Genomic DNA, 25,676 nt, shown 5'->3' with positions numbered 1-25,676 from the left:
CTGTATATGTCCTGCCCTGGTTTAACTTCCCAAAATGCATCACTTTGCACTTGTCTGCATTAAATTCCATTTGCCAATCTCTTGCCCACTTTCCCAGTTTATCTATATCCTGTCATAACCTTAGACAACCTTCTTCACTGTCCACTATACCACCAACTTTGGTGTCATCTCCAAACTTACTAATCATGCCCCTTATATTCACATCCAAGTCATTAATATATTTGACAAACAACAACCCGGGCAGCACAGTGGCGCAGTGGTTAGCACCGCAGCCTCACAGCTACAGGGACCCGGGTTCGATTCCGGGTACTGCCTGTGTGGAGTTTGCAAGTTCTCCCTGTGTCTGCGTGGGTTTTCTCCGGGTGCTCCGGTTTCCTCCCACAAGCCAAAAGACTTGCAGGTTGATAGGTAAATTGGCCATTATAAATTGTCACTAGTATAGGTAGGTGGTAGGGAAATATAGGGATAGGTGGGGATGTTTGTTGGGAATATGGGATTAGTGTAGGATTAGTATAAAATGGGCGGTTGATGTTCGGCACAGACTCGGTGGGCCGAAGGGCCTGTTTCAGTGCTGTATCTCTAATCTAAAATCTAATCTAACAGAGGGCCCAGCACCGATCCCTGCGGCACACCACTGGTCACCGGCCTCCAAACTGAAAAACAACCCTCCACTACCACCCTCTGCCTCCTATCACCAAGCCAATTTTGTATCCAATTTGCTAGCTCACCCTGGATCCCATGTGTTCGAACCTTCCGGACCAGCCTACCATGCGGGACCTTGTCAAAGGCCTTGCTAAAGTCCATGTAGACAACGTCCATCGCCCTGCCCTCGTCAATCCTCTTGGTCACCTCCTCAAAAAACTCAATCAAATTCGTGAGACATGATTTCCCACGCACAAAGCCATGCTGACTATCCCTAATCAGACCATGCCTTTCCAGATGCATATAAATCCTGTCTCTCAGAATCCCTTCCAATAACTTTCCCACCACTGATGTAAGGCTCACCGGCCTGTAGTTCCCTGGCTTATCCCTGCTGCCCTTCTTAAATAAAGGTACAACATTAGCTATCCTCCAGTCTTCTGGTACCTCACCCATGGCTAATGATGATACAAAAATCTCTGCCAGGGCCCCAGCAATCTCCTCCCTTGCTTCCCATAGCATCCTAGGATACACCTGGTCAGGCCCTGGGGATTTATCCACCTTAATGCGCTTCAAAACCTCCAACACCTCCTCCTTTGTAATGTTGATATGCTCCAGGATATCGCTGTTCCCTCCCTTGAACTCACTAGCTTCCATGAACTTCTCCACGGTAAATACGGACAAGAAATATTCATTTAAGACCTCGCCCATTTCCCGTGGCTCCACACATAGATTGTCACACTGATCCTTAAGGGGACCTACTCTCTCCCTAGCTACCCTTTTACTCTTAATATACTTGTAGAATCTTTTAGGATTCTCCTTTATCTTATCTGCCAGGGAAATCTCATGGCCCCTTTTCACCCTCCTAATTTCCTTCTTAAGTGTACTCTGACATCCCCTATACTCCTCGAGGGACTCACTTGATCCCAGCTGCCTATACCTGACATGTGCCTCCTTCTTTGTCCTGACCAGACCCTCAATATCCCTCGTCAACCAAGGTTCCCTAAACTTGCCAGCCTTGCCCTTCCATCTAACAGGAACATGCTGGCCCTGAACTCTTCCTATCTCACTTTTAAAAGCCTCCCACTTGCCAGACGTCCCTTTACCTGTAAACAGCCTCTCCCATTCAACGTTTGAGAGTTCCTGTCTGATGCCATCGAAATTAGCCTTCCCCCAATTTAGGACTTCAACCTGAGGACCAGACCTATCCATTTCCATAACTATCTTGAAGTTAATAGAGTTATGGTCACTGGTCCCAAAGTGCTCCCCCACTGACACATCAACCACCTGCCCAGCCTCATTTCCGAAGAGGAGGTCGAGTGTAGCCCCTTCTCTAGTAGGGCCATCCACATACTGTTTCAGAAAACTATCCTGGACATACTTAACAAATTCTTCCCCATCTGATCCCTTAGCACTAAGGCAGTCCCAGTCAATATTATGGAAGTTAAAATCACTTACTGTTACAATCCTATATTTCCTACACCTATCTGTGATTTCCCTACATATTCGCTCCTCCAATTCCCCCTGACTATTGGGGGGCCTATAGTATAATCCTATCAAAGTAATCACCCCTTTCTTATTTCTAAGTTCTACCCATATGGCCTCGCTGGACATTCCTCCCGGGATATCCTCTCGGGATATCCTGTCTGCTGATGAAGCCTGGAACGAGCCTAATGCATAGAAATTCAGTGCTACTGTTACTTTCAGTGTGATCGGCATTGGGTGGCCACCCACGCAGTTTGAAGCAACCTCTATCACCAGCATCTCACACAGAGATGTGACAGTCTCCTATGACGGGCACAGTCTTCTTCGGCACCGGCTTTCTGACAGTTGTAGCTCAAGTGCGGGTGGTAGACCCTGCCTGCTGGGTAGGCTCGTCGCCTGACAGGTGGTTGCACCCGGGCCACTCTGTCACCTTCTCCCCCTCCCCCATTACGAGGCTGCACTGGGCCAGCAGGTTGCGTGTGGCCCTGGCCAGTTGTCCTCCTGTCCCTCCTTGGGTTGTAGTCCTCTTCATTAGATCAGTCGCCTCCAGCATGCACAATTCCCATTGCTGCTGTGTTCCTGAGATACAATTAGTTGAGGTATTACCAGCCTGCTGTAAGGCCAGACTCTCACAACCCCCTCCCCTTCACCCAATAAATCAATACTGCTGGGGCCTCACCAGGAGTGAGTAACACTCAGATGACTCCTGCAGAAACAACCCCAAGCTTTAAAGTCACGCAAAGAAATATCAATGAACAATGAACTAATAAACAGTACCTCCAACTCTTTCATAGAGACACTGCCTGCCACTATTTTAAAGCTGACGGGTGCCCAACACATCCTTCAACTCGTTTCACTGCTGTAAAATCTGACAGCCGATGTAAAATGGCTGTCAATTGGTTTATTAACCACCTCAATTGCCCTTTATTTGACTGTAAGCGGAAAGTGAGCGGCGCCTCGATCTCACCCGCCCTCCGACCAGTGTAAAATGGCGTTTGGGCCATTTTTAATTAATTAAAAAAATTAATGCAGTAACCTGATGCAGGAACTAAGGGGTTAACAACGGCCATGTTTAATCTAATGTTACTGTACTGCATGAATGAACTTGTGCAGATTAGGCCTGTACAGTTTACATGAGATGTTATGTTTTAAAGTAGAATGCTATGAAGAAATGTTACGGCTATGCTCGGGTCTAGTTATACTTTGTATGTGTTTCAATGTCTTATATTAGGATGAAGAAATGTGTTTTGTACTTGGAACCATGTTGCTATGTGAAATGTATATTTGTTTGCTGTACTGGAAAGATGGTGATAGACAGTGTCTTGTAGCAACAATAGCAGAAGTGGCTTTTGAGATGAGACACGATGGGCTGGATTTGAACAGCTCGCCACTGGAATCGGTGGCAGGCCGCAAAATTTTGCAGCCCGCAAGTACGGGCCACACGTCACGTGCTGCCACCATTGCAAATGGTGCAGCTCATTTGCATTGGTGTGGTGCCCGCCCCCCCAATCACACGGAGGGACAAGCCGAACGATGTTGTGAATGGTGTCAGGTAACAAATGGTCAGGTGCTGGCGCGATATTTAAGGGCAGCCAGCTCTGCATCAGTTACAATGCTGATGTTTCAGCGTTCTGTCTGAAGATTTAAACTGCCGAATCAAGACAACCATCGACAGTAACATCCTTGTTGCCTAGAAAGATTCAGAGGAGCGATCCAGGGTGGCCCCAGGTTTCAGCGCTGCCTCCCTGCTCAGTCTCCTCCAGGCTGTGCGGGCAAGGCGGGAGATCCCTTTTCACCACTGATGGCAAGAAGACACCCTCCCGCCTGACCAAGCAGGCCTGGGTGGAGATTGCAGAGGAGGTTAGCTGCTCTGGGGTCACCCGCCAAGACTGGGTCCAGTGCCACAAGAGGATGAATGATCTCCTTCACTCGGCAAAGGGAAGTGGCACTTTTTTTGGGGGCCCCACCTGACCTGGGTTTGCCCACACAGAGTGGCACATGGGTGCCACTTCCATGTCAAACACAGGGAGGCTGGGCTGGGAAAATCGATGCTACATGGGTGTCTACATGTGTGAAAATCCATCCCTCATGTGCACCCCAAAGCATGGCACCTACATGACAGGCTGAGTCTGTCAGACACACTGACTATCACCCACCTTTTGTTGTAGCGCCCCTGTTGTACAAAGCGTCATGTTGTTGTAAGACAACGTTTGACATCTGCATCCTTGCTCTTCCAGGCAAAGAGTGCACACGATGCGAGGGAGTTCTCCAGGACTGGAGGAGGGCTGCCGGACCTCCGACCACTGACCCATGCTGAGGAGGAGGACTTCGAACTATGTAGCCGTCATGGAGGACGTCCAATTTCAGAAGTGGAGCTTGGCTTCCATGATGAACATTCATCTCTTTGACAAATGCAACTATTATTCCAAACATTTCCTTTGTGAACACAATGCTGTCATATTAGTGATATGTACACCAGTGAACCTTAAACAATGTATCTTGCAGGGCGATGCTCCAATGTGACATCGGAGGCCCCAGAGAGTGCTGGCACCTCAGAGAAGAAGACAATCTCAGAGGAAGCAGCATCCCATGACATTCCCGCACCTTCCACCAATGCAGGGACACTCACCTCGGTGGGAATGCATTTGATTCCACAGTCTGGGTCACGAGCTGGTGAGAGCACCACACACATGCCTGAGCAGCTGGCTGAGGCTGAGACAGCTGAGGCCTCTGACAGTCGGAGGTCTGTGGGTGTCCAGGCCCATGCTGAGCCCGAGGCTGATGATGATCCTCTTGTGTTGACAGCACAGGACGTGCTGGAGTTGCAGGGAGAGGTAAGGCAACATTTGGTGGAGATTCCACAGGCCATGCACAGCCATGAGTGGACGGTGGGGGAGCCCATCCAGGTGACAGCTGCCACGTTCTGGGCAAATGAGCAGATGGTTCCTCCGTGAGAGGATGGCACCCTTCATAGAGAGCCACATCCCACAGATGCGGCCAGACCTGCAAACCCTCACCTCGGCCATGGGCAGGATATAGCAGTGGCTAGGTGAGAGAGGGACGGGGGTCTGGAGAGTGTTTCTGCTCCTGGTCCTTCTCAGGAGGGCTGTGAGGTTACCATGAATCTTGAGAGGGAGGAGATGAGCCAGCGCTCCATATGTGGGGCCCCCCCTCAGGGTGATTCCAATGTGGACACCAGCTCCTCAGCCCCTCCGCCGGTGAGTCCAGCTCCAGCAGCCATGACATCTGAGGTGAGCCCTGCACTGGTGCAGGAGGCCCTCAGGCAGCCTGGGCCCTCTAAGCCTCGTGTGGCCAGAGGATTACCGCCCATGTCATCTAAAGACAAAGGGCGTCCTGATCAGCAGTCTGCCTCCAGTCAAGCTGCTCGGGCAGAGGTTGCATTGTGAAGGAGCACCCGCAAACGGTTAAAAAATAAACACTGACACGGGTACAACGTCTATGTTCTGTTAACTTCTCATTAAGCGTGTTTGTCTAACAGATGTCTCCTTTCTACTGTGTGAATGACACATGCCAGCATGTGCCGACTGTGTCTCCTCCCATGATATCATTACCCTGGAGCAATGCCAATGTATCAGCACCATGCCAGTGTGTGTGATGTGGCATGGCATGGGTGCAGTCACATGGGTAATGGGTGCAGTCACATGGGCAATGGCTCAGTCATCTGCTGACAGGAATAGTGGCGACACAGATGTCACAGATACAGGAGACTGCCGACCAGATGCAGCAAGGTGATGTGTGACATAGGGAGCATATTCTGCTCCTCAGGGATAGTGGAAGTGCTCAGCAATAAGGCGTTGCCGAGCATCCATTGCTCTTTGTTTGCCTTGTCTGCGATGCCTCGATGATCGCCGTTCTCCCATGTGCCTGTGCTGCTGTACCTCCTCTGTGTCCTCATCGTCCGAGCATGTCTCCTGTCCCTGTCTCTACTTTTCCTGCAAGGACCCCACCTGACCTGTGCAGGCAGCAGAATCACATCCTGAGCATGTCGATGGCCTGCTCAATGGTAGCTCCTGTCGAGCCCTGACAGGTGTTGTATCTCTCACCTGCATCGCTGCCGGTTTCTCACCATCATCCAGAACTATGTCTGCAAGGGGTCGTCCTTGCCCCCAAGAAGCATCCCCTGGATCTGAGCCAGTTGACTGAGCATTGACACCTGGGAGTAGTGCAGGATGAATGAATCATGGCAGCTGCCTGGAAAGTGGGAACACACTTGCATGAAATGTTTCCTGTGGTCACAGACTAGCAGCAGGTTGAGTGAGTAGAAGCCTTTCCTATTCAGGAACGCGGCTGGTTGTCCGACAGGAGCCTTGATGACCACATGCGTGCAGTCAGTGAACCATTGGACCTGTGGGAATCCTGTGATGCTCCCACATCCAACGGCTCTTTGGGACTGACTCTCAGGGTCTGTCCTGAAGAACACATCGTCACCGGTCCTCCTGTACAAGGCATCGGTGACCTCCCTGATACAGCAGTGCACTGCTGACTGTGAAACATCACACATAGTAACCAGTGGGTCCCTGGAATGATGAAGAGGTGTAGAAGGTAAGAACCGCGGTGATTTTGAAGGCCACAGGCAAAGAGTGCCCATCAAAACCCATCGGCTGCAGCTCATCATTCAGCAGGGCCCAGTGATGTGTCACCGCTTTGCTAGATGTTCACAGCCACCTCGAAGACTGGCAATTCCACATGTGCAGGTATGTCACACGGGGCCTGTAGATCCACACTCAGGTGTGGAAAGCACCTTGATAGCTGCTGCTGCTTCCTTCCACGAGCTTCCACATGGGCTGAGCCTGCCTGTTGGTTCAGCCTCCGGTGGATGTGGCTCCTCACGGCACTTAGATCAAGAAAGACAAAAATCTCTGAGGACGTCATTAGGTTTATTCAAGAACGGTTTGATGAGAAGTTAAAGGTAGAGAGAGCCTTCAAGCTCATCTCTTACGCAGCATCATATTGCAGGCAGAAGGAAAGTCCAGGAAAAGGACAAATTAGTTCGGATTGGAAGTGTCAGATAGAAGTGTTACAGCAGCAGCTGGCTGGTGCATCAGCAGTAATTCAGCAGCAGAGCATTCCTGCTGTACAGGCAGGGAGTGCTATGCAGTCTCTCAAATTTCTTTTGTTTGTTCATGGGATGTGGGCGTTGCTGGCCAGGCCAGTATTTATTACCCATCCCTAATTGCCCTGGAGAAGGTGGTGGTGAGCTGCCTTCTTGAACCACTGTAGTCCATGTGGGGTAGGTACACCCACAGTGCTGTTAGGAAGGGAGTTCCAGGATTTTGATCCAGCGACAGTGATGGAACGGTGATATAGTTCCAAGACAGGATGGTGTGTGAGTTGGAGGGGAACTTGCAGGTGGTGATGTTCCCATCCGTCTGCTGCCCTTGTCCTTCTAGTTGGTAGAGGTCGCGGGTTTGGAAGGTGCTGTCCAAAGAGCCTTGGTTCATTGCTGCAGTGCATCTTGTAGATGGTACACACTGCTATCACTGTGCGTCGATGGTGGAGGGAGTGAATGTTTGTAGATGGGGTACCAATCAAGTGGGCCGCTTTGTCCTGGATGGTGTCGAGCTTCTTGAGCGTTGTTGGGACTGCACCCATCCAGGCAAGTGGAGAGTATTCCATCACACTCCTGACTCGTGCCTTTTGATGGCGGACAGGCTCTGGGGAGTCAGGAGGTAAACTCCCAGCCTCTGACCTGTTCCAAAGTTGCACCAAGAGAAGACATCCACTTAATTGGATTGTTTACTGCATGCCTGTCATGTTTCGTAGATGGAAAAAAGCCAAACTGACCTGATCTTGTAGCCACGGTATTTATATGGCTACTCCAGTTCAGTTTCTGGTCAATGGTAGCCCCTAGGATGTTGATAGTGGGAGATTCAGCGATGGTAATTCCATTCAATGTCAAGGGGAGGTGGTTAGATTCTCTCTTGTTGGAGATGGTCATTGCCTGGCACTTGTGTGGTGTGAATGTTACTTGCCACTTATTGGCACAAAACTGATTGTTGTCCAGGTCTTACCGCATAAGGACACGGACTGCTTCAGCATCTGAGGAGTGGTGAATGGTACTGACCATCGTAAAATCATCAGCGAACATCCCCACTTTTGACCTTATGATGGAGGGAAGGTCATTTAGGAAGCAGCTGAAGATGGTTGGGTCTAGGACACTACCCAGAGGAACTCCTGTGTGATGTCCTGCAGCTGAGATGATTGACCTCCAACAACCACAACCATCTTCCTTTGTGCTAGGTAAGACTCCAACCAGCGAGAGTTTTCCCCCTGATTCCCATTGACTTCAGTTTTGCTAGGGCTCTTTGATGCCATAATCGGTCAAATGCTGCCTTGATGAGCATATCAACTCTTCATTGCCCATGAAATGGCCTAGCAAACCATTCAGTTATTAAGGGCAATTAGGAATGGGCAACAAATGCTGGCCTGACCAACAACGCACACATCCTATGAAAGAACAGAAAAACCACACTCCTCTCATTCACACACATGCACAGTAAAAATGCTTTCGAACTTATTGCATTCCATCTTACTCTGACCCCTCCTAATATTTTACTTTTTCTTACTCTAGTGCTATCTTTCTCTCTCAATTACTTAGGGACCTTATTTTTCTTCTCCAATATTATCTCCTGGTTACTGTCCCCTTGCCAATTTAGATTAAACCCTCCCCAACTACACTAGCAAACCGCCCGGCAAAGACATTGGTCCCGGCGGTACAGCAAAGGTTCATTACATTGGTCCCTGGGATGAGGGGGTTGTCCTATGATGAAAGGCTGAGTAAATTTGGCCTGTATTCTCTGGAGTTTTGAAAAATGAGAGGCAATCTAATTGAGAGATATAACGTTCTTAAGGGTTTGATAGGGTAGAAGCTGAGAGATTGCTCCCATTGATCAATAAATCTAAAACACGGGAATGCAGTCTCAGGATAAAGGGTGAATCATTCAGGACTGAGATGAGGAGAAATGACTTCACTCAAAGGGTTGTGAATCTTTGGAATTCTCTATCCCAGAGGGTTGTGGAAGCTCCATCACTGAATACATTTAAGACGGGGATAGATAGATTTTTGCTCTCGTAGGGAATCAAGGGATATGGGGAACAAGTGGGAAAGTGGAATTGAAGCCTAAGATCAGCCATGATTATATTGAATGGCGAAGCAGGCTTCATTGGTCATATGGTCTAAAACTGTTCCTATTTCTTGTATTTTTGTGTTCTTGTGTTCTTGGGACCATTTGGTAGTGTATTGTTCATTTGAGTCCACCACCATAAATTAGCATTGAAAGGGAGGAAGTATTAGCTGTTTTCGCGGGCTTAAAAGTGGATAAGTCCCCAGGCCCAGATGAGATGTATCCCAAGCTGTTATGTGAGGCAAGAGAGGAGATAGCAGGGGCTCTAACACAAATTTTCATATCCTGTCTGGCCACAGGAGAGGTACCAGAGGACTGGAGGACAACAAATGTGGTACCATTATTCAAGAAGGGTAGCAGGGATAAACCAGGTAATTACAGGCCAGTGAGTATAACTTCTTCTTTCTTTGACCTCCTGGTCTCGAGAGACAATGGGTAAGCGCCTAGAGGTGGTCAGTGGTTTGTGAAGCAGCGCCTGGAGTGGCTATAAAGGCCAGTACTAGAGTGACAGACGCTTCCACAGGCGCTGCAGATAAAATTGGTTGTCGCGGCTGTTACAAAGTTGGCTCTCTCCTTGCGCTTCTGTCTTTTTTCCTACCAGCTGCTAAGTCTCTTCGACTCGCCACACTTTAGCCCCGCCTTTATGTCTGTCCACCAGCTCTGGCGATCACTGGTAACTGACTCCCACGACTTGTGGTTAATGTCACAGGACTTCATGTCACGTTTGCAGACGTCTTTAAAGATACATGGACGGCCGAAGGGTCTGATACCAGTGGCGAGCTCACTGCACAATGCATGTTCGGGGAATTTGCCATCTTCCATGCAGATCACATGGCCAAGCCATCTCAAGCGCCACTGACTCAGTAGGGTGTATAAGCTGGGGATATTGGCTGCCTTGAGGATTTCTGCATTGGCGATACGGTCCTGCCACCTGATGCCAAGGATTCTCCAGAGGCACCGAAGATGGAATGAATTGAGACGTCGCTCTTGGCTGACATACGTTGTCCAGGCCTCGCTGCAGTACAGCAAGGTACTGAGGACACAGGCTTGATACATTCGGACTTTTGTGTTCCGTGTCAGTGCGCCATTTTCCCACATTCTCTTGGCCAGTCTGGACATAGCAGCAGACGCCTTTCCCATGCGCTTGTTGATTTTTGCATCGAGAGACAGGTTACTGGTGATAGTTGAGCCTAGGTAGGGAAACTATTGGAAAAAAATCTGAAGGACAGGATTAATCTCCACTTGGATAGGCAGGGATTAATCAGGAATAGTCAGCATGGCTTTGTCGGGGGAGGTCGTGTCTAACTAACTTGATTGAATTTTTCAAGGAGGTGACTAGATGATTAGATGAGGGTAAAGCAGCTGATGTAGACTACATAGACTTTAGTAAGGCTTTTGATAAGGTCCCACATGGGAGATTTGTTGTTTTTTTTATTCATTGATGGACGTCGCTGACCAGGCCAGCATTTATTGCCCATCCCTAATTGCCCTTGAGAAGGTGGTGGTGAGCTGCCTTCTTGAACCGCTGCAGTCCATGTGGGGTAGGTACACCCACAGTGCCGTTAGGAAGGGAGTTCCAGGATTTTGACCCAGCGACAGTGAAGGAACGGCGATATAGTTCCAAGTTAGGATGGTGTGTTGTTCGGAGGGGAACTTACAGGTGGTGGTCTTCCCATGCATTTGCTGCCCTCGTCCTTCTAGTTGGTAGAGGTCGCGGGTGTAGAAGGTGCTGTCTAAGGAGATGTCAGGCTGTTGCTTGACTAGTCTGTGGGACAGCTCTCCCAACTTTGGCACAAGCCCCCAGATGTTAGTAAGGAGGACTTTGCAGGGTCAGGGCTGGATTTGCCGTTGTCATTTCCGGTGCCTAGGTCCTTGCCAGGTGGTCCGTCCGGTTTCATTCCTTTTTATTGACTACGTAGCGGTTAGATACAACTGAGTGGCTTGCTAGGCCATTTCAGAGGGCATGTAAGAGTTAACCACATTGCTGAGGGTCTGGAGTCACATGTAGGCCAGACCAGGTAAGGACAGCAGATTTCCTTCCCTAAAGGACTTTGGTGAACCAGATGGGTTTTACAACAATCAACAATGGTTTCATGGTCATCATTAGACTAGATTTTTAATTCCAGATTTATTAATTAAATTCAAATTCCACCTTCTGCTGTGGTGGGATTTGAACCCATTGGTTAAGAAGGTAAGAGCCCATGGGATCCAGGGCAATTTGGCAAATTGGATCCAAAATTGGCTTAGTGGCAGGAAACAGAGGGTGATGGTCAAGGGTTGTTTTTGCAAGTGGAAGCCTGTGACCAGTGGTGTACCACAGGGATTGGTGCTGGGATCCTTGCTGTTTGTAGTGTACATTAATGATTTAGATGTGAATATAGGAGGTATGATCAGTAAGTTTGCAGATGACACAAAAATTGGTGGTGTCGTAAATAGTGAGGAAGAAAGCCTTAGAGTACAGGGCAATATCGATGGGCTGGTAAAATGAGCAGAGCAGTGGCAAGTGGAATTTAATCCTGAGAAGTGCGAGGTGAATCATTTTGGGAGGACTAACAAGACAAGGGAATATACAATGGATGGTAGGACCCTAGGAAGTACAGAGGGTCAGGGGGACCTTGGTGTATTTGTCCATAGATCACTGAAGGCAGCAGCACAGCTAGATAAGGTGGTTAGGAAGGCATATGGGATACTTGCCTTTATGAGCCGAGGGAGAGAATATAAGAGCAGGGAGGTTATGATGGAGCTGTATAAAATGCTAGTTAGGTCACAGCTGGAGTACTGTGTACAGTTCTGGTCACCACACTATAGGAAGGATGTGATTGCACTGGAGAGGGTGCAGAGGAGATTCACCAGGATGTTGCCTGGGCTGGAGCGTTTCAGCTATGAAGAGAGACTGAAAAGGCTTGGGTTGTTTTCCTTAGAGAATAGAAGGCTGAGGGGGGACATGATTGAGGTATACAAAATTATGAGGGGCATTGATAGGTTAGATAGGAAGAAACTTTTTCCCTTAACGGAAGGGTCACTAACCAGGGGCCATAGATTTAAGGTAATGGGCAGGAGGCTCAGAGGGGATTTCAGGAAACTTTTTTTCACCCAGAGGGTGTTTGGAATCTGGAACACGTTGCCTGAAGGGATGGTAGAGGCAGGAACCATCACAACATTTAAGTATTTAGATGTGCACTTGAAATGCCATAGTATACAAGGCATTGGGCTAAGTGCAGGAAAATGGGATTAGAACAGTTAGGTGCTTGATGGCTGGCACTGACACGATGGGCCGAATGGACTGTTTCTGTGCTGTAATAACTCTGTGACTCTATACATGCTTGGTGTAGCATGTGCAGCGTGAGACTAGATGGAATCTATAATAATGGTTCAGTTTACAGCAGCAATCCAGAAGGCTCATGGCTGGTGACATCTATTGTTTATTATTCTCTATCTCTGTATTAACTTGTTTATGGATAGGCAAACACGAATACGCTCAGCATGATGTACTTGACTGTCTGACCATGGAACCTTGGCTGCAGGACCTGTCTCACTGCCAGTTTCTATAGTATGTTCTGACCCTCGAAGATAAAGAGATGCCGAAGCCCAGTCTTCAGCATCAATCAAAATCCTTGTGCTACCCATTGTGCTGTTGACAAACATCAGCTCATAGACATTAGTTCACACAAGGAAAGAGCAGGACAGACTCTGTGGGCGATATTGGAAGGAATTTTAACATTTTCTGCCACGTGGTTTTTGGTGTGCACAGTGGGGGAGGGGAGGAGCATTAAGTTCACTGAAAATGTGACCGTGTCAGGAAGCTGCTCCGTGTTTAACCTGGGGGCAATGGAACGGTTCCATAGCTTGGGAAAGGTGAGTTAATGATTTAAATAAGCTTTGGATGGGACTGATTGCACTGACTGTCATGTGAATGGTTACATTGCATGTCATGTGACCAGTTAGAATGGTGTCATGTGACTGTGGATTTGGTGCATCACGTGACAACCCAGGACTATCTGCGTGCCAAACTGCGTAAGCAGCATGCGATAGACAGAGCTAAGCGATCCCATAACCAACGGATCAGATCTAAGCTCTGCAGTCCTGCCACATCCAGCCGTGAATTGTGGTGGACAATTAAACAACTAACTGGAGGAGGTGGCTCCACAAATATCCCCATCCTCAATGATGGGGCAGCCCAGCACATCAGTGCAAAAGATAAAGCTGAAGCTTTTGCAACAATCTTCAGCCAGAAGTGCCGAGTTGATGATCCATCTTGGCCTCCTCCTGAAGTCCCCAGCATCACAGATGCCAGATTTTAGCCAATTCGATTCACTGCACGTGATATCAAGAAATGACTGAAGGCACTGGATCTGCAAAGGCTATTGGCCCTGAAAATATTCCGGCAATAGTACTGAAGACCTGTGCTCCAGAACTTGCCGTGCCCCTAACCGAGCTGTTCCAGTACAGCTACAACACTGGCATCTACCCTGCAATGTGGAAAATTGCCCAGGTATGTACTGTACACAAAAAGCAGGACAAGTTCAACCCGCCCAATTACCACCCCATCAGTCTACTCTCAATCATCAGTAAAGTGATGGAATGTGTCATCAACAGTGCAATCAAGCAGCACTTGCTTAGCAATAACTTGCTCAGTGACTCAGTTTGGGATCCACCAGGGCCACTCAGCTCCTGACCTCATCACAACCTTGGTTCAAACATAGACAAAAGAGCTGAACTGAAGAGGTGAGGTGAGAGTGACTGCCCTTGACATCAAGGCAGCATTTGACCGAGTATGGCAAAATGGAGGTCAATGGGAATCAGGGGGAAAACCCTCCGCTGTTTGAAGTCATACCTAGTGCAAAGGAAGATGGTTGTGGTTGTTGGAGGTCAATCATCTCAGCTCCAGGACATCACTGCAGGAGTTCCTCAGGGTAGTGTCCAAGGCCCAACCATCTTCAGCTGCTTCATCAATGACCTTCTTTCAATCATAAGGTCAGAAGTAGGGATGTTCGCTGATGATTGCACAATGTTCAGCAACATTCACGACTCCTCAGATACTGAAGCAGTCCGTGTAGGAATGCAGCAAGACTTGGACGATATCTAGGCTTGGGCTGATAAGTGACAAGTAACATTTGTGCCACAGACGTGCCAGGCAATGACCATCTCCAACAAGAGACAATCTAACAATTTCCCCTTAACATTCAATAGCATTACCATTGCTGAATCCCCCACTATCAACAGCCTGGGGGTTACCGTTGAGCAGAAACTGAACTGGAGTAGCCATATAAATACCGTGGCTACAAGAGCAGGCCAGAGGCTAGGAATCCTGCAGTGAGAACTCACCTCCTGACTCCCCAAAGCCTGTCCACCATCTACAAGGCACAAGTCAGGAGTGTGATGGAATACTCTCCACTTGCCTGGATGGGTGCAGCTCCAACAACACTCAAGAAGCTCGACACCATCCAGGACAAAGCAGCCCGCTTGACTGGCACCCCATCTACAAACATTCACTCCCTCCATCACCGACACACAGTGGCAGCAGTGTGTACCATCTACAAGATGCACTGCAGCAATGCATCAAGGCTCCTTCGACAGCACCTTCCAAACCCGCGACCTCGACCACCTCGAAAGACAAGGGCAGCAAATACATGGGAACACCACCACTTGCAAGTTCCCCTCCAAGTCACACACCATCCTGACTTGGAACTATATCACCGTTCCTTCACTGTCGCTGGGTCAAAATCCTGGAACTCCCTTCTTAACAGCACTGTGGGTGTACCTACCCCACATGGACTGCAGCAGTTCAAGAAGGCAGCTCACCACCACCTTCTCAAGGGCAATTAGGGATGGGCAATAAATGCTGGCACAGCCAGCGTTGCCCACATCCCATGAATGAATTAAAAAAGTGTCTCAGCCTCAGTGTGTGACTGAAGAGATGACTGAGGCAATGTATATAATAGAGTTTAGTAATAATTCCACACACAGTAAGAGCCTGTTATCTGACAGAGTTTATTCAGCATATTTCAGTGAACAGACAGAAACAACTTTATTTCAACAATTCCAATCATCTTAAGCAAACCCCAGTAATTACAGCAATTAAACTGAAAGAGTACAAAATATCAGAGTGTAGCTCAGTGAGTGTCCCTATTACAGTGAGACCTTTAACATTCTAGACTGAGAAAGTGAGAGAGATCGTATTATTACAGTCTATCAATCAGAAATTAAAACATCATCTTTGTATTAGTGAGTTATTACAATACATACTGATTGCTTACACAAATGAAAGACATTGTATTGTGTGTAAAACAGTGGATTGTACAATTGTACAGACAATCTATTGACAGTGTATTGTGTGTAAAACAGTGGATTGTACAATTGTACAGACAGTCTATTGACAGTGTATTGTGTGTAAAACAGTGTATTGCACAATTGTACAGTCTATTGACAGTGTATTGTGTGTAAAACAGTGGATTGTACAATTGTACAGACAGTCTATTGACAGTGTATTGTGTGTAAGACAGTGGATTGTACAATTGTACAGACAGTCTATTGACAGTGTATTGTGTGTAAAACAGTGGATTGTACAATTGTACAGACAGTCTATTGACAGTGTATTGTGTGTAAGACAGTGGATTGTACAATTGTACAGACAGTCTATTGACAGTGTATTGTGTGTAAAACAGTGGATTGTACAATTGTACAGACAGTCTATTGACAGTGTATTGTGTGTAAAACAGTGGATTGTACAATTGTACAGACAGTCTATTGACAGTGTATTGTGTGTAAAACAGTGTATTGTACAATTGTACAGACATTCTATTGACAGTGTATTGTGTGTAAGACAGTGGATTGTACAATTGTACAGACAGTCTATTGACAGTGTATTGTGTGTAAAACAGTGTATTGTACAATTGTACAGACAGTCTATTGACAGTGTATTGTGTGTAAAACAGTGGATTGTACAATTGTACAGACAGTCTATTGACAGTGTATTGTGTGTAAGACAGTGGATTGTACAATTGTACAGACAGTCTCTTGACAGTGTATTGTGTGTAAAACAGTGTATTGCACAATTGTACGGACAATCTATTGACAGTGTATTGTGTGTAAAACAGTGTATTGTACAATTGTACAGACATTCTATTGACAGTGTATTGTGTGTAAAACAGTGTATTGCACAATTGTACAGACAGTCTATTGACAGTGTATTGTGTGTAAAACAGTGGATTGTACAATTGTACAGACAGTCTATTGACAGTGTATTGTGTGTAAGACAGTGGATTGTACAATTGTACAGACAGTCTATTGACAGTGTATTGTGTGTAAAACAGTGTATTGCACAATTGTACAGACAGTCTATTGACAGTGTATTGTGTGTAAAACAGTGGATTGTACAATTGTACAGACAGTCTATTGACAGTGTATTGTGTGTAAAACAGTGTATTGTACAATTGTACAGACAGTCTATTGACAGTGTATTGTGTGTAAAACAGTGGATTGTACAATTGTACAGACAGTCTGTTGCCAATGAATTCTAAGAGTGTGGGGATTTCCGGTGGAGCTTTATCATTGAACAGTGATGGATGGATGGAGACTATGAGCTCTGTCTCTTGTCTATATTCTCCTCACTGGCTGATGTTTCCATTAAATGAGAGCTGGGTTTGCCTCATTTATTTTATTCATTCATGGGATGTTGGCGTCACTGGCTCGGCCAGCATTTATTGTCCATCCCAAATCTGACATATCTAACCTGCTTTAGCTCCTCAGCTCAAGCTCATCACACAGCCCATCACACTGGATCCAGTTGCAGTCCGAGAATCTCAGTCTCTGTGGTGGCACAGACTGAGCTGCTGTCTGATTGGATGTCATGGATCAGCTTTCAGTAAAGGTTGGTTCAGTACCAGAATCACAATAATTTTCAGTATTAATCTATTACAAGCGGAACAGATAGTGATGAACAATAGCGTATTGTATCTGAATATCAAAAACTGACATCCCCTCAAGGGGAAGAGTAACTGGGAATGTCAGGATATGGTTTATATTGAATGGACACACAGGGTGACTCCACTATAATTCTCCCAGAAGTGACAATCGCTGGGAAAGTTCCAGGAACCCCACAGCCCCTTGTAGCGTCTCACCGTGTGTACAACATGCCCAGAGGGAAGGTTATTGTGCACATGTTCAGCAACTGCTCTTGCATCACTCCAACCATCTTTCCCCTCCATTAACTGCCTTATACGCCCTTCATCAATTGGTTTGGGGTCAATAGCATAGGAGACAACAGCATTAACACCATTGAGTCTGAAAAAATGAAAGTAATTATAGCCAATTACACAGTGATTGTCGAACCCACTGATATCATTGTAGACCCGCACAGACCATTTAACCCAGTCGTATTTCTTCACCAAACCATCTTTTATATACCCTACACATGCCTTATTATCTCTCCCACCCTTATCCTTTATCATTTTTTCAACATCTATTTCTGCCTGCTCTGCAAACTCATTTATGCACCGATCCATCATGGATTTCATTTTACTCTCAACTTCAGCCAATTTCCCATCCCATTCTTTCTTTAATGCCTCTGCATCATTCCCAGTGATGGCAGCATGACCCAGCAGGGCAATCAGGCCGATACAGAAGAGCTCTTTCAGACGGCAGCACAGACCTTCCATGAGACGCCGATTCCTCTGGTCATATCCCATGGCGGTTTCCAGGATGGATTTCCCAAAGATGGCAGAATTACTCATCACACCATCAAAGAGAGTGTGAAGGTTCTGGTCACCTTTACTCGCATCAAAGTGTGTCAGGAATTCTCGTTTCTCATTCTCCCGGAATTCTGATTTTGCGTTGAGGATTTCCATGTACTTCCTGAACTGGTTTTTCAAATTCTCTTCGATGGGGAAATATTGATTATTTACTGTACTTTGTTCTATCGCTTGAAGGACTTGCTGAATCTGCTCTGAAATGACATCTAGCTGGTTCTTGACTATCTGGAACTGCTCCTTCATATATCTCATTTCCTCACTCTCCACATTACCTAAAGCAAGTTTAACAATGGCTGCTGCTACCCCAATAATAGCTCCCACTGCTCCAGCAGCAGACGCCAGCTTTTCCAAACTGGTAATGACAGACATGGCATTTTTCACAGCAACCACTGCCTGCACAACCTCTGTGCTGGATTTTGCCAGTTCCAATGAATCTGTTGCAGTTTCAGCCATCCTGAGTATCAGAGAACTGTGTTTGGATGGTCCCTTCCTTCAGTTGTTCCTGAAAAAAAAGCATTGATATTTCATGTGTAACTCTATAATTTATAAGGAGGGGATCCGTTCTCATAGCCCACTCAGACAGCGAGAAACAGCGAGAGCAGAGACGGAGTATAAAGAGACTGGGAGAGAGAGAGAGAGAGAGTTCACTCAGACAGCGAGAAACAGTGAGAGCAGAGCCGGAGTATAAAGAGACTGGGAGAGAGAGAGAGAGTTCACTCAGACAGCGAGAAACAGTGAGAGCAGAGCCGGAGTATAAAGAGACTGGGAGAGAGAGAGTTCACTCAGACAGCGAGAAACAGCAAGAGCAGAGACGGAGTATAAAGAGATGAGGAGAGAGAGAGAGAGTTCACTCAGACAGAGGGAAACAGCGAGAGCGGAGCCGGAGTATAAAGAGACCGGGAGAGAGAGAGTTCACTCAGACAGCGAGAAACAGCAAGAGCAGAGACGGAGTATAAAGAGATGAGGAGAGAGAGAGAGAGAGTTCACTCAGACAGCGGGAAACAACGAGATGGAGCCGGAGTATAAAGAGACTGGGAGAGAGAGAGAGAGAGTTCACTCAGCGAGCGGGAAACAGCGAGAGCGGAGTAGGAGAATAAAGAGACTGGGAGAGAGAGAGAGTTCACTCAGACAGTGAGATGGAGCCGGAGTATAAAGAGACGAGGAGAGAGAGAAAGAGAGTTCACTCCGACAGTGGGAAACAGGGAGACCGGAGACGGAGTATAAAGGGACCGGGGGAAAGAGAGAGAGTTCACTTAGAGAGTGGGAAAGAGGGAGAGTGGAGCCGGTTTATAAAGAGACTGGGAGACAGAGAGAGAGAGTTCACTCAGAGTGCGGGAAACAGGGAGAGTGGAAACGGAGTATAAAGAGATCGGGAGAGAGAGACAAGTTCACTCAGACAGTGGGAAACAGCGAGAGCGGAGACGGAGTATATAGAGACTGGGAGAGAGAGAGAGTTCACTCAGAGTGCGGGAGACAGCGAGAGCGGAGCCGGAGTATAAAGAGACCGGGAGAGAGAGAGAGAGTTCACTCAGCCAGCGGGAAACAGCGAGAGCGGAGCCGGAGTATAAAGAGACTGGGAGAGTGAAAGAGTTCACTCAGCCAGCGGGAAACAGCGAGAGCGGAGCCGGAGTATAAAGAGACTGGGAGAGTGAAAGAGTTCACTCAGACAGAGGGAAACAGGGAGAGCGGAAACGGAGTATAAAGAGACCAGGAGAGAGAGAGAGAGTTCACTCAGACAGCGGGAAACAGGGAGAGCGGAGACGGCGTACAAAGAGACCTGGAGAGAAAGAGAGAGTTCACTCAGACAGCGGGAAACAGCGAGAGCGGAGCCGGAGTATAAAGAGACTGGGAGAGAGACAGAGATTTCACTCAGACAGCGAGAAACAGCGAGAGCGAAGCCGGAGTATCAAGAGACCGGGAGAGAGAGAGAGAGAGAGTTCAGTTGGAATGCGGGAAACAGCGAGAGCGGAGCAGTAGTATAAAGAGACTGGGAGAGAGAGAGAGTTCACTCAGACAGCAGGAAAGAGCGAGAGCGGAGACGGAGTATAAAGAGACCGGGAGAGAGAGAGAGAGGTCACTCAGACAGCGGGAAACAGCGAGAGCGGAGACGGAGTATAAAGAGACCAGGAGAGAGAGAGAGGTCACTCAGACAGGGGGAAAGAGCGAGAGCGGAGACGGAGTATAAAGAGACCGGGAGAGAGAGAGGTCACTCAGCCAGCGGGAAACAGCGAGAGCGGAGCCGGAGTATAAAGAGACTGGGAGAGTGAAAGAGTTCACTCAGACAGAGGGAAACAGGGAGAGCGGAAACGGAGTATAAAGAGACCAGGAGAGAGAGAGAGAGTTCACTCAGACAGCGGGAAACAGGGAGAGCGGAGACGGAGTACAAAGAGACCTGGAGAGAAAGAGAGAGTTCACTCAGACAGCGGGAAACAGCGAGAGCGGAGCCGGAGTATAAAGAGACTGGGAGAGAGACAGAGATTTCACTCAGACAGCGAGAAACAGCGAGAGCGAAGCCGGAGTATCAAGAGACCGGGAGAGAGAGAGAGAGAGAGTTCAGTTGGAATGCGGGAAACAACGAGAGCGGAGCAGTAGTATAAAGAGACTGGGAGAGAGAGAGAGTTCACTCAGACAGCAGGAAAGAGCGAGAGCGGAGACGGAGTATAAAGAGACCGGGAGAGAGAGAGAGTTCACTCAGACAGCGGGAAACAGCGAGAGCGGAGACGGAGTATAAAGAGACCGGGAGAGAGAGAGAGTTCACTCAGACAGCGGGAAACAGCGAGAGCGGAGACGGAGTATAAAGAGACCGGGAGAGAGAGAGAGAGGTCACTCAGACAGCGGGAAACAGCGAGAGCGGAGACGGAGTATAAAGAGACCAGGAGAGAGAGAGAGGTCACTCAGACAGGGGGAAAGAGCGAGAGCGGAGACGGAGTATAAAGAGACCGGGAGAGAGAGAGAGAGTTCAGTTGGAATGCGGGAAACAGCGAGAGCGGAGCAGTAGTATAAAGAGACTGGGAGAGAGAGAGAGGTCACTCAGACAGGGGGAAAGAGCGAGAGCGGAGATGGAGTATAAAGAGACCGGGAGAGAGAGAGAGAGGTCACTCAGACAGCGGGAAACAGCGAGAGCGGAGACGGAGTATAAAGAGACCAGGAGAGAGAGAGAGGTCACTCAGACAGGGGGAAAGAGCGAGAGCGGAGACGGAGTATAAAGAGACCGGGAGAGAGAGAGGTCACTCAGACAGCGGGAAAGAGCGAGAGCGGAGACGGAGTATAAAGAGACCGGGAGAGAGAGAGAGAGGTCACTCAGACAGCGGGAAACAGCGAGAGCGGAGACGGAGTATAAAGAGACCGGGAGAGAGAGAGAGAGTTCAGTTGGAATGCGGGAAACAGCGAGAGCGGAGCAGTAGTATAAAGAGACTGGGAGAGAGAGAGAGGTCACTCAGACAGGGGGAAAGAGCGAGAGCGGAGACGGAGTATAAAGAGACCGGGAGAGAGAGAGAGAGGTCACTCAGACAGCGGGAAACAGCGAGAGCGGAGACGGAGTATAAAGAGACCAGGAGAGAGAGAGAGGTCACTCAGACAGGGGGAAACAGCGAGAGCGGAGACGGAGTATAAAGAGACCAGGAGAGAGAGAGTTCACTCAGACAGCGGGAAAGAGCGAGATCGGAGACGGAGTATAAAGAGACCGGGAGAGAGAGAGAGAGTTCACTCAGACAGCGGGAAAGAGCGAGAGCGGAGACGGAGTATAAAGAGACCGGGAGAGAGAGAGGTCACTCAGACAGGGGGAAAGAGCGAGAGCGGAGACGGAGTATAAAGAGACCGGGAGAGAGAGAGAGTTCACTCAGACAGCGGGAAAGAGCGAGAGCGGAGACGGAGTATAAAGAGACCGGGAGAGAGAGAGGTCACTCAGACAGGGGGAAAGAGCGAGAGCGGAGACGGAGTATAAAGAGACCGGGAGAGAGAGAGAGAGTTCACTCAGACAGGGGGAAAGAGCGAGAGCGGAGACGGAGTATAAAGAGACCGGGAGAGAGAGAGAGAGTTCACTCAGACAGGGGGAAAGAGCGAGAGCGGAGACGGAGTATAAAGAGACCGGGAGAGAGAGAGAGAGTTCACTCAGACAGGGGGAAAGAGCGAGAGCGGAGACGGAGTATAAAGAGACCGGGAGAGAGAGAGAGAGTTCACTCAGACAGGGGGAAAGAGCGAGAGCGGAGACGGAGTATAAAGAGACCGGGAGAGAGAGAGAGAGTTCACTCAGACAGGGGGAAAGAGCGAGAGCGGAGACGGAGTATAAAGAGACCGGGAGAGAGAGAGCGGGATTTCACTCGGACAGCACTCGAGATTTGTAAAATCGTCAACAGTGACATCACAGGAAAGCTGCAAGGCAATTGGTTGGTGAGTCACAGCTGTTTGGAAATAACTGTAAATTGCTGGGTTTGTAAATTAAGGTCTACAGTTCTTTTTTAAGATAGTAAGGAGTGTTTGTTTTCGAGATTTAATGCTCCTGGTGTCAGTAATCTAATTTTTGCATAATTTCAGGGAGTAAAAACAGAGTGAAAAAAACAAAGAGTGACATCACAGGAAAACTGTCGGTTCATTGGTTGGTAAGTAACTGTTAATTTGAATTACCTATTCTAAAGTGATTTCAGATTAAAGGTGAATAGGAGAAATATTTCACAGATTAAAAACTAAAGACCCGTCGGAAATTTAAAAAACAAATTAAAATCTAATTAAATAAAATAGAGATGCCGGGCCAGGGGATGTGTTGTACCTGCATGATGTGGGAGCTGGTGGACCCCATTGTGGTGCCTTGTGACCACATCTGTAGCAAGTGTCGACTGCTTGAGGAACCCGGGCTCAGAGTTGATGAGCTGGAGTCTGATATTCGGACACTGCGACACATCAGGGAGGGGGAGAGTTACCTGGACGCTGTGTTTCAGGAGACTGTCACACCCTTTAGATTAACTACTTTGAATTTGGCCAGTGGTCAGGGACAGAAAGGTGTGACTATGAGTGAGGCAGGTAGAGGGGTCCAGGAGGTAGTGTTGCAGAAGCCTCAGCCCTTGTCATTGTCCAACAGGTTCGTGATTCTTGCTCCCTGTGTGGACGAGAGCAGGGACTGTAGGGAGGATGAGCAAACTGACCACAGCACCGTGGTACAGGGAGCCATTCAAGTGGGGGGAGAAAAGAGAAATGTAGTCATCATCGGGGATAGTGTAGTTAGGGGCATAGATACTGTTCTCTGTGGCCAGGATCGAGAGTCCCGAAGGCTGTGTTGCCTACCTGGTGCCAGAGTTCAGGATATCTCATCTGGGCTGCAGAGGAACTTGGAGTGGGAGGGGAAAGATCCAGTTGTCATGGTCCACGTAGGTACCAACGATACAGGTAGAATGAGGATAGAGGTTATGATGAGGGAAAGTCAGCAGCTAGGGGCTAAATTAAAAAGCAGAACCAAAAAGGTAATAATCTCTGGATTCCTACCTGAGCCACGAGCAAATTGGCAAAGGGTCAATAAGATTAAAGAGGTAAATGCGTGGCTCAAAGATTGGTGTGGGAGAAATGGGTTCGAATTCGTGGGTCACTGGCACCAGTACTGGGGAAGGAGCGAGCTGTTCTGATGGGACGGGCTCCACCTGAATCATGCTGGGACCAGAGTTCTGGTGAATCACATAACAAGGGCTGTAGATAGGGCTTTAAACGAAATAGTGGGGGGGAGGGTTCAGTTACATAAAAAACAGGAAGTTAAAGGAGAAGGTAGGAGTGCAGGTTAGTGGTGAGGCTGATTGTTACCTAACTGCAAGAAGTATACTGGTTAAACCAGAAGAGAGAAATAATAAACAGGTGAATAAAGCATCAGTGCTGAGGGACAGATTAGGGGGTGTAGCCCAAATAAGAGTTCTATATACAAATGCACGGAGTGTAAGGAATAAAGTAGATGAGCTGCAGACGCAAATTCAAATGGAAGATTGTGATGTGATGGCTATTGTGGAGACGTGGCTGCAGGATGGTCGGGACTGGGAACTAAATACACCTGGTTATAAAGTTTACAGGAGAGACAGGGAAAATAGCAGAAGGGGTGGAGTAGCCTCACTGATTAGAAATAATATCACCTCATTGGTGAGGGAGGATATAATGAGGGGAAAGCACCTTATGGGTGGAATTGAGGAAGAGAAAAGGATCTAAAACTGTAATAGGTGTTGTCTATAGACCCCCTTGTAGCAGTTCTGAGGCGTTAGATTGTATAAATGCACAAATTAGGCAAGTGTGTAACAAAGGCAGAGTAGTATTAATGGGGGATTTTAACTTCCACATAGATTGGGAGAGGCAGACTAACACCTGTCAGAAAGGTAGTGAATTTCTGGAATGTGTCCGGGATAGTTTCCTACAGCAATATGTCCCAGATGTAACAAGGGGACAGGCAATATTAGATTTAGTTATGAGTAATGAGCCAAATTTAATTAGTAGCCTAACTGTGCGTGAACATTTATCAAATAGTGATCACAAAATGATCAAATTCAAGGTAGTGTTTGAAAGTGAAAAGCACGAATCAGCGACTAGAATTTTAGACTTGGGTAAGGTTGACTTTACTGGGATGAGACAGAGACTGTCCACGGTAAACTGGGTAGATCTGTTAATGGGTCAAACGACTGAAGAACAGTGGAGAATATTTAAAGAAACATTTAATGAAATACAGAGCGAGTATAAACCCCTGAGAGGAAAAAGCTCCACTTCACAGAAAAAACAGCCATGGACAACTAAAGAGATTAGGGATAGCATAAAACAAAAAGAAAGGGCTTATAAAAATGCAAAATGCAGCACAGATCCAGCCAAATGGGATCGATACAAAGACCAGCAAAGGGTCACAAAGCAGCTTATAAGAGCTACTAAAAGAGATTATGAAAGGAAACTTGCAAGGGATATCAAAATCAATAAGAAGAAATTTTATAGTTACATAAAGGGAAAGCGGGTGGTCAAGAGCAAAGTAGGCCCACTAAAAGCTGAAACTGGAGATAACACTTTGCCTCAGTATTTACAGTTGAAAAGGAGGATAACTTGCTGGAAGTCCCGAAAAAATTAATAGCCGATAGGGGACAGGGATTTAATACAATTAATGTAAGTAAAACAAGGAAATTACTTGAACTAAAGAGTGAGAAATCCCCAGGACCTGACGGTTTCCCTCCGAGGGTGTTAAATGAAGTAGGGGAGCACATTGTAGATGCCCTAACTATAGTCTTTCAGAGTTCCCTCGATTCAGGAGTGGTCCCTCTGGATTGGAAAGTTGCACATGTCACTCCACTTTTTAAGAAGGGTGAAAGGGGGAACCAAGGAAATTACAGACCAGTTAGCCTGACATCTGTGGTGGGCAAGTTGCTGGAGTCTATAATCAAGGATAGGGTGACTGAACACCTAGAAGAATTTCAGTAAATCAGGGACAGCCAGCATGGATTCATGACGGGAAGGTCATGCCTGACAAATCTCATTGAGTTTTTTGAAGAGGTGACTAAGGTAGTGGACAGGGGAATGTCTATGGATGTTATTTAAATGGACTTCCAGAAGGCATTTGATAAAGTCCCACATAAGAGACTGTTAACTAAGGCAGAAGCCCATGGAGTTGAGGGCAAATTATTGACATGGTTAGAAAGTTGGTTGAGTAGTAGACGAC

At 47.5% G+C, this 25,676-nt stretch overlaps 1 protein-coding gene across 1 annotated transcript; it reads right to left on the bottom strand.

Annotated features, from left to right (window-relative positions):
• Positions 1-16,730: 16,730 nt before the first annotated feature.
• Positions 16,731-18,487, bottom strand: LOC137351662 (protein rapunzel-like). Its single transcript, XM_068016346.1, has one exon. The coding sequence runs from the start codon at positions 18,470-18,472 to the stop codon at positions 17,288-17,290; it is 1,185 nt and encodes a 394-aa protein (XP_067872447.1). The 5' UTR covers positions 18,473-18,487; the 3' UTR covers positions 16,731-17,287.
• Positions 18,488-25,676: the final 7,189 nt, after the last annotated feature.

Source organism: Heterodontus francisci, chromosome 2 (assembly GCF_036365525.1).
Source record: "Heterodontus francisci isolate sHetFra1 chromosome 2, sHetFra1.hap1, whole genome shotgun sequence".
Lineage (NCBI taxonomy): Eukaryota > Metazoa > Chordata > Chondrichthyes > Heterodontiformes > Heterodontidae > Heterodontus > Heterodontus francisci.
The sequence above is the reverse complement of the archived record's forward strand: the minus strand, read 5'-3'. Positions and strand labels throughout refer to the sequence as shown.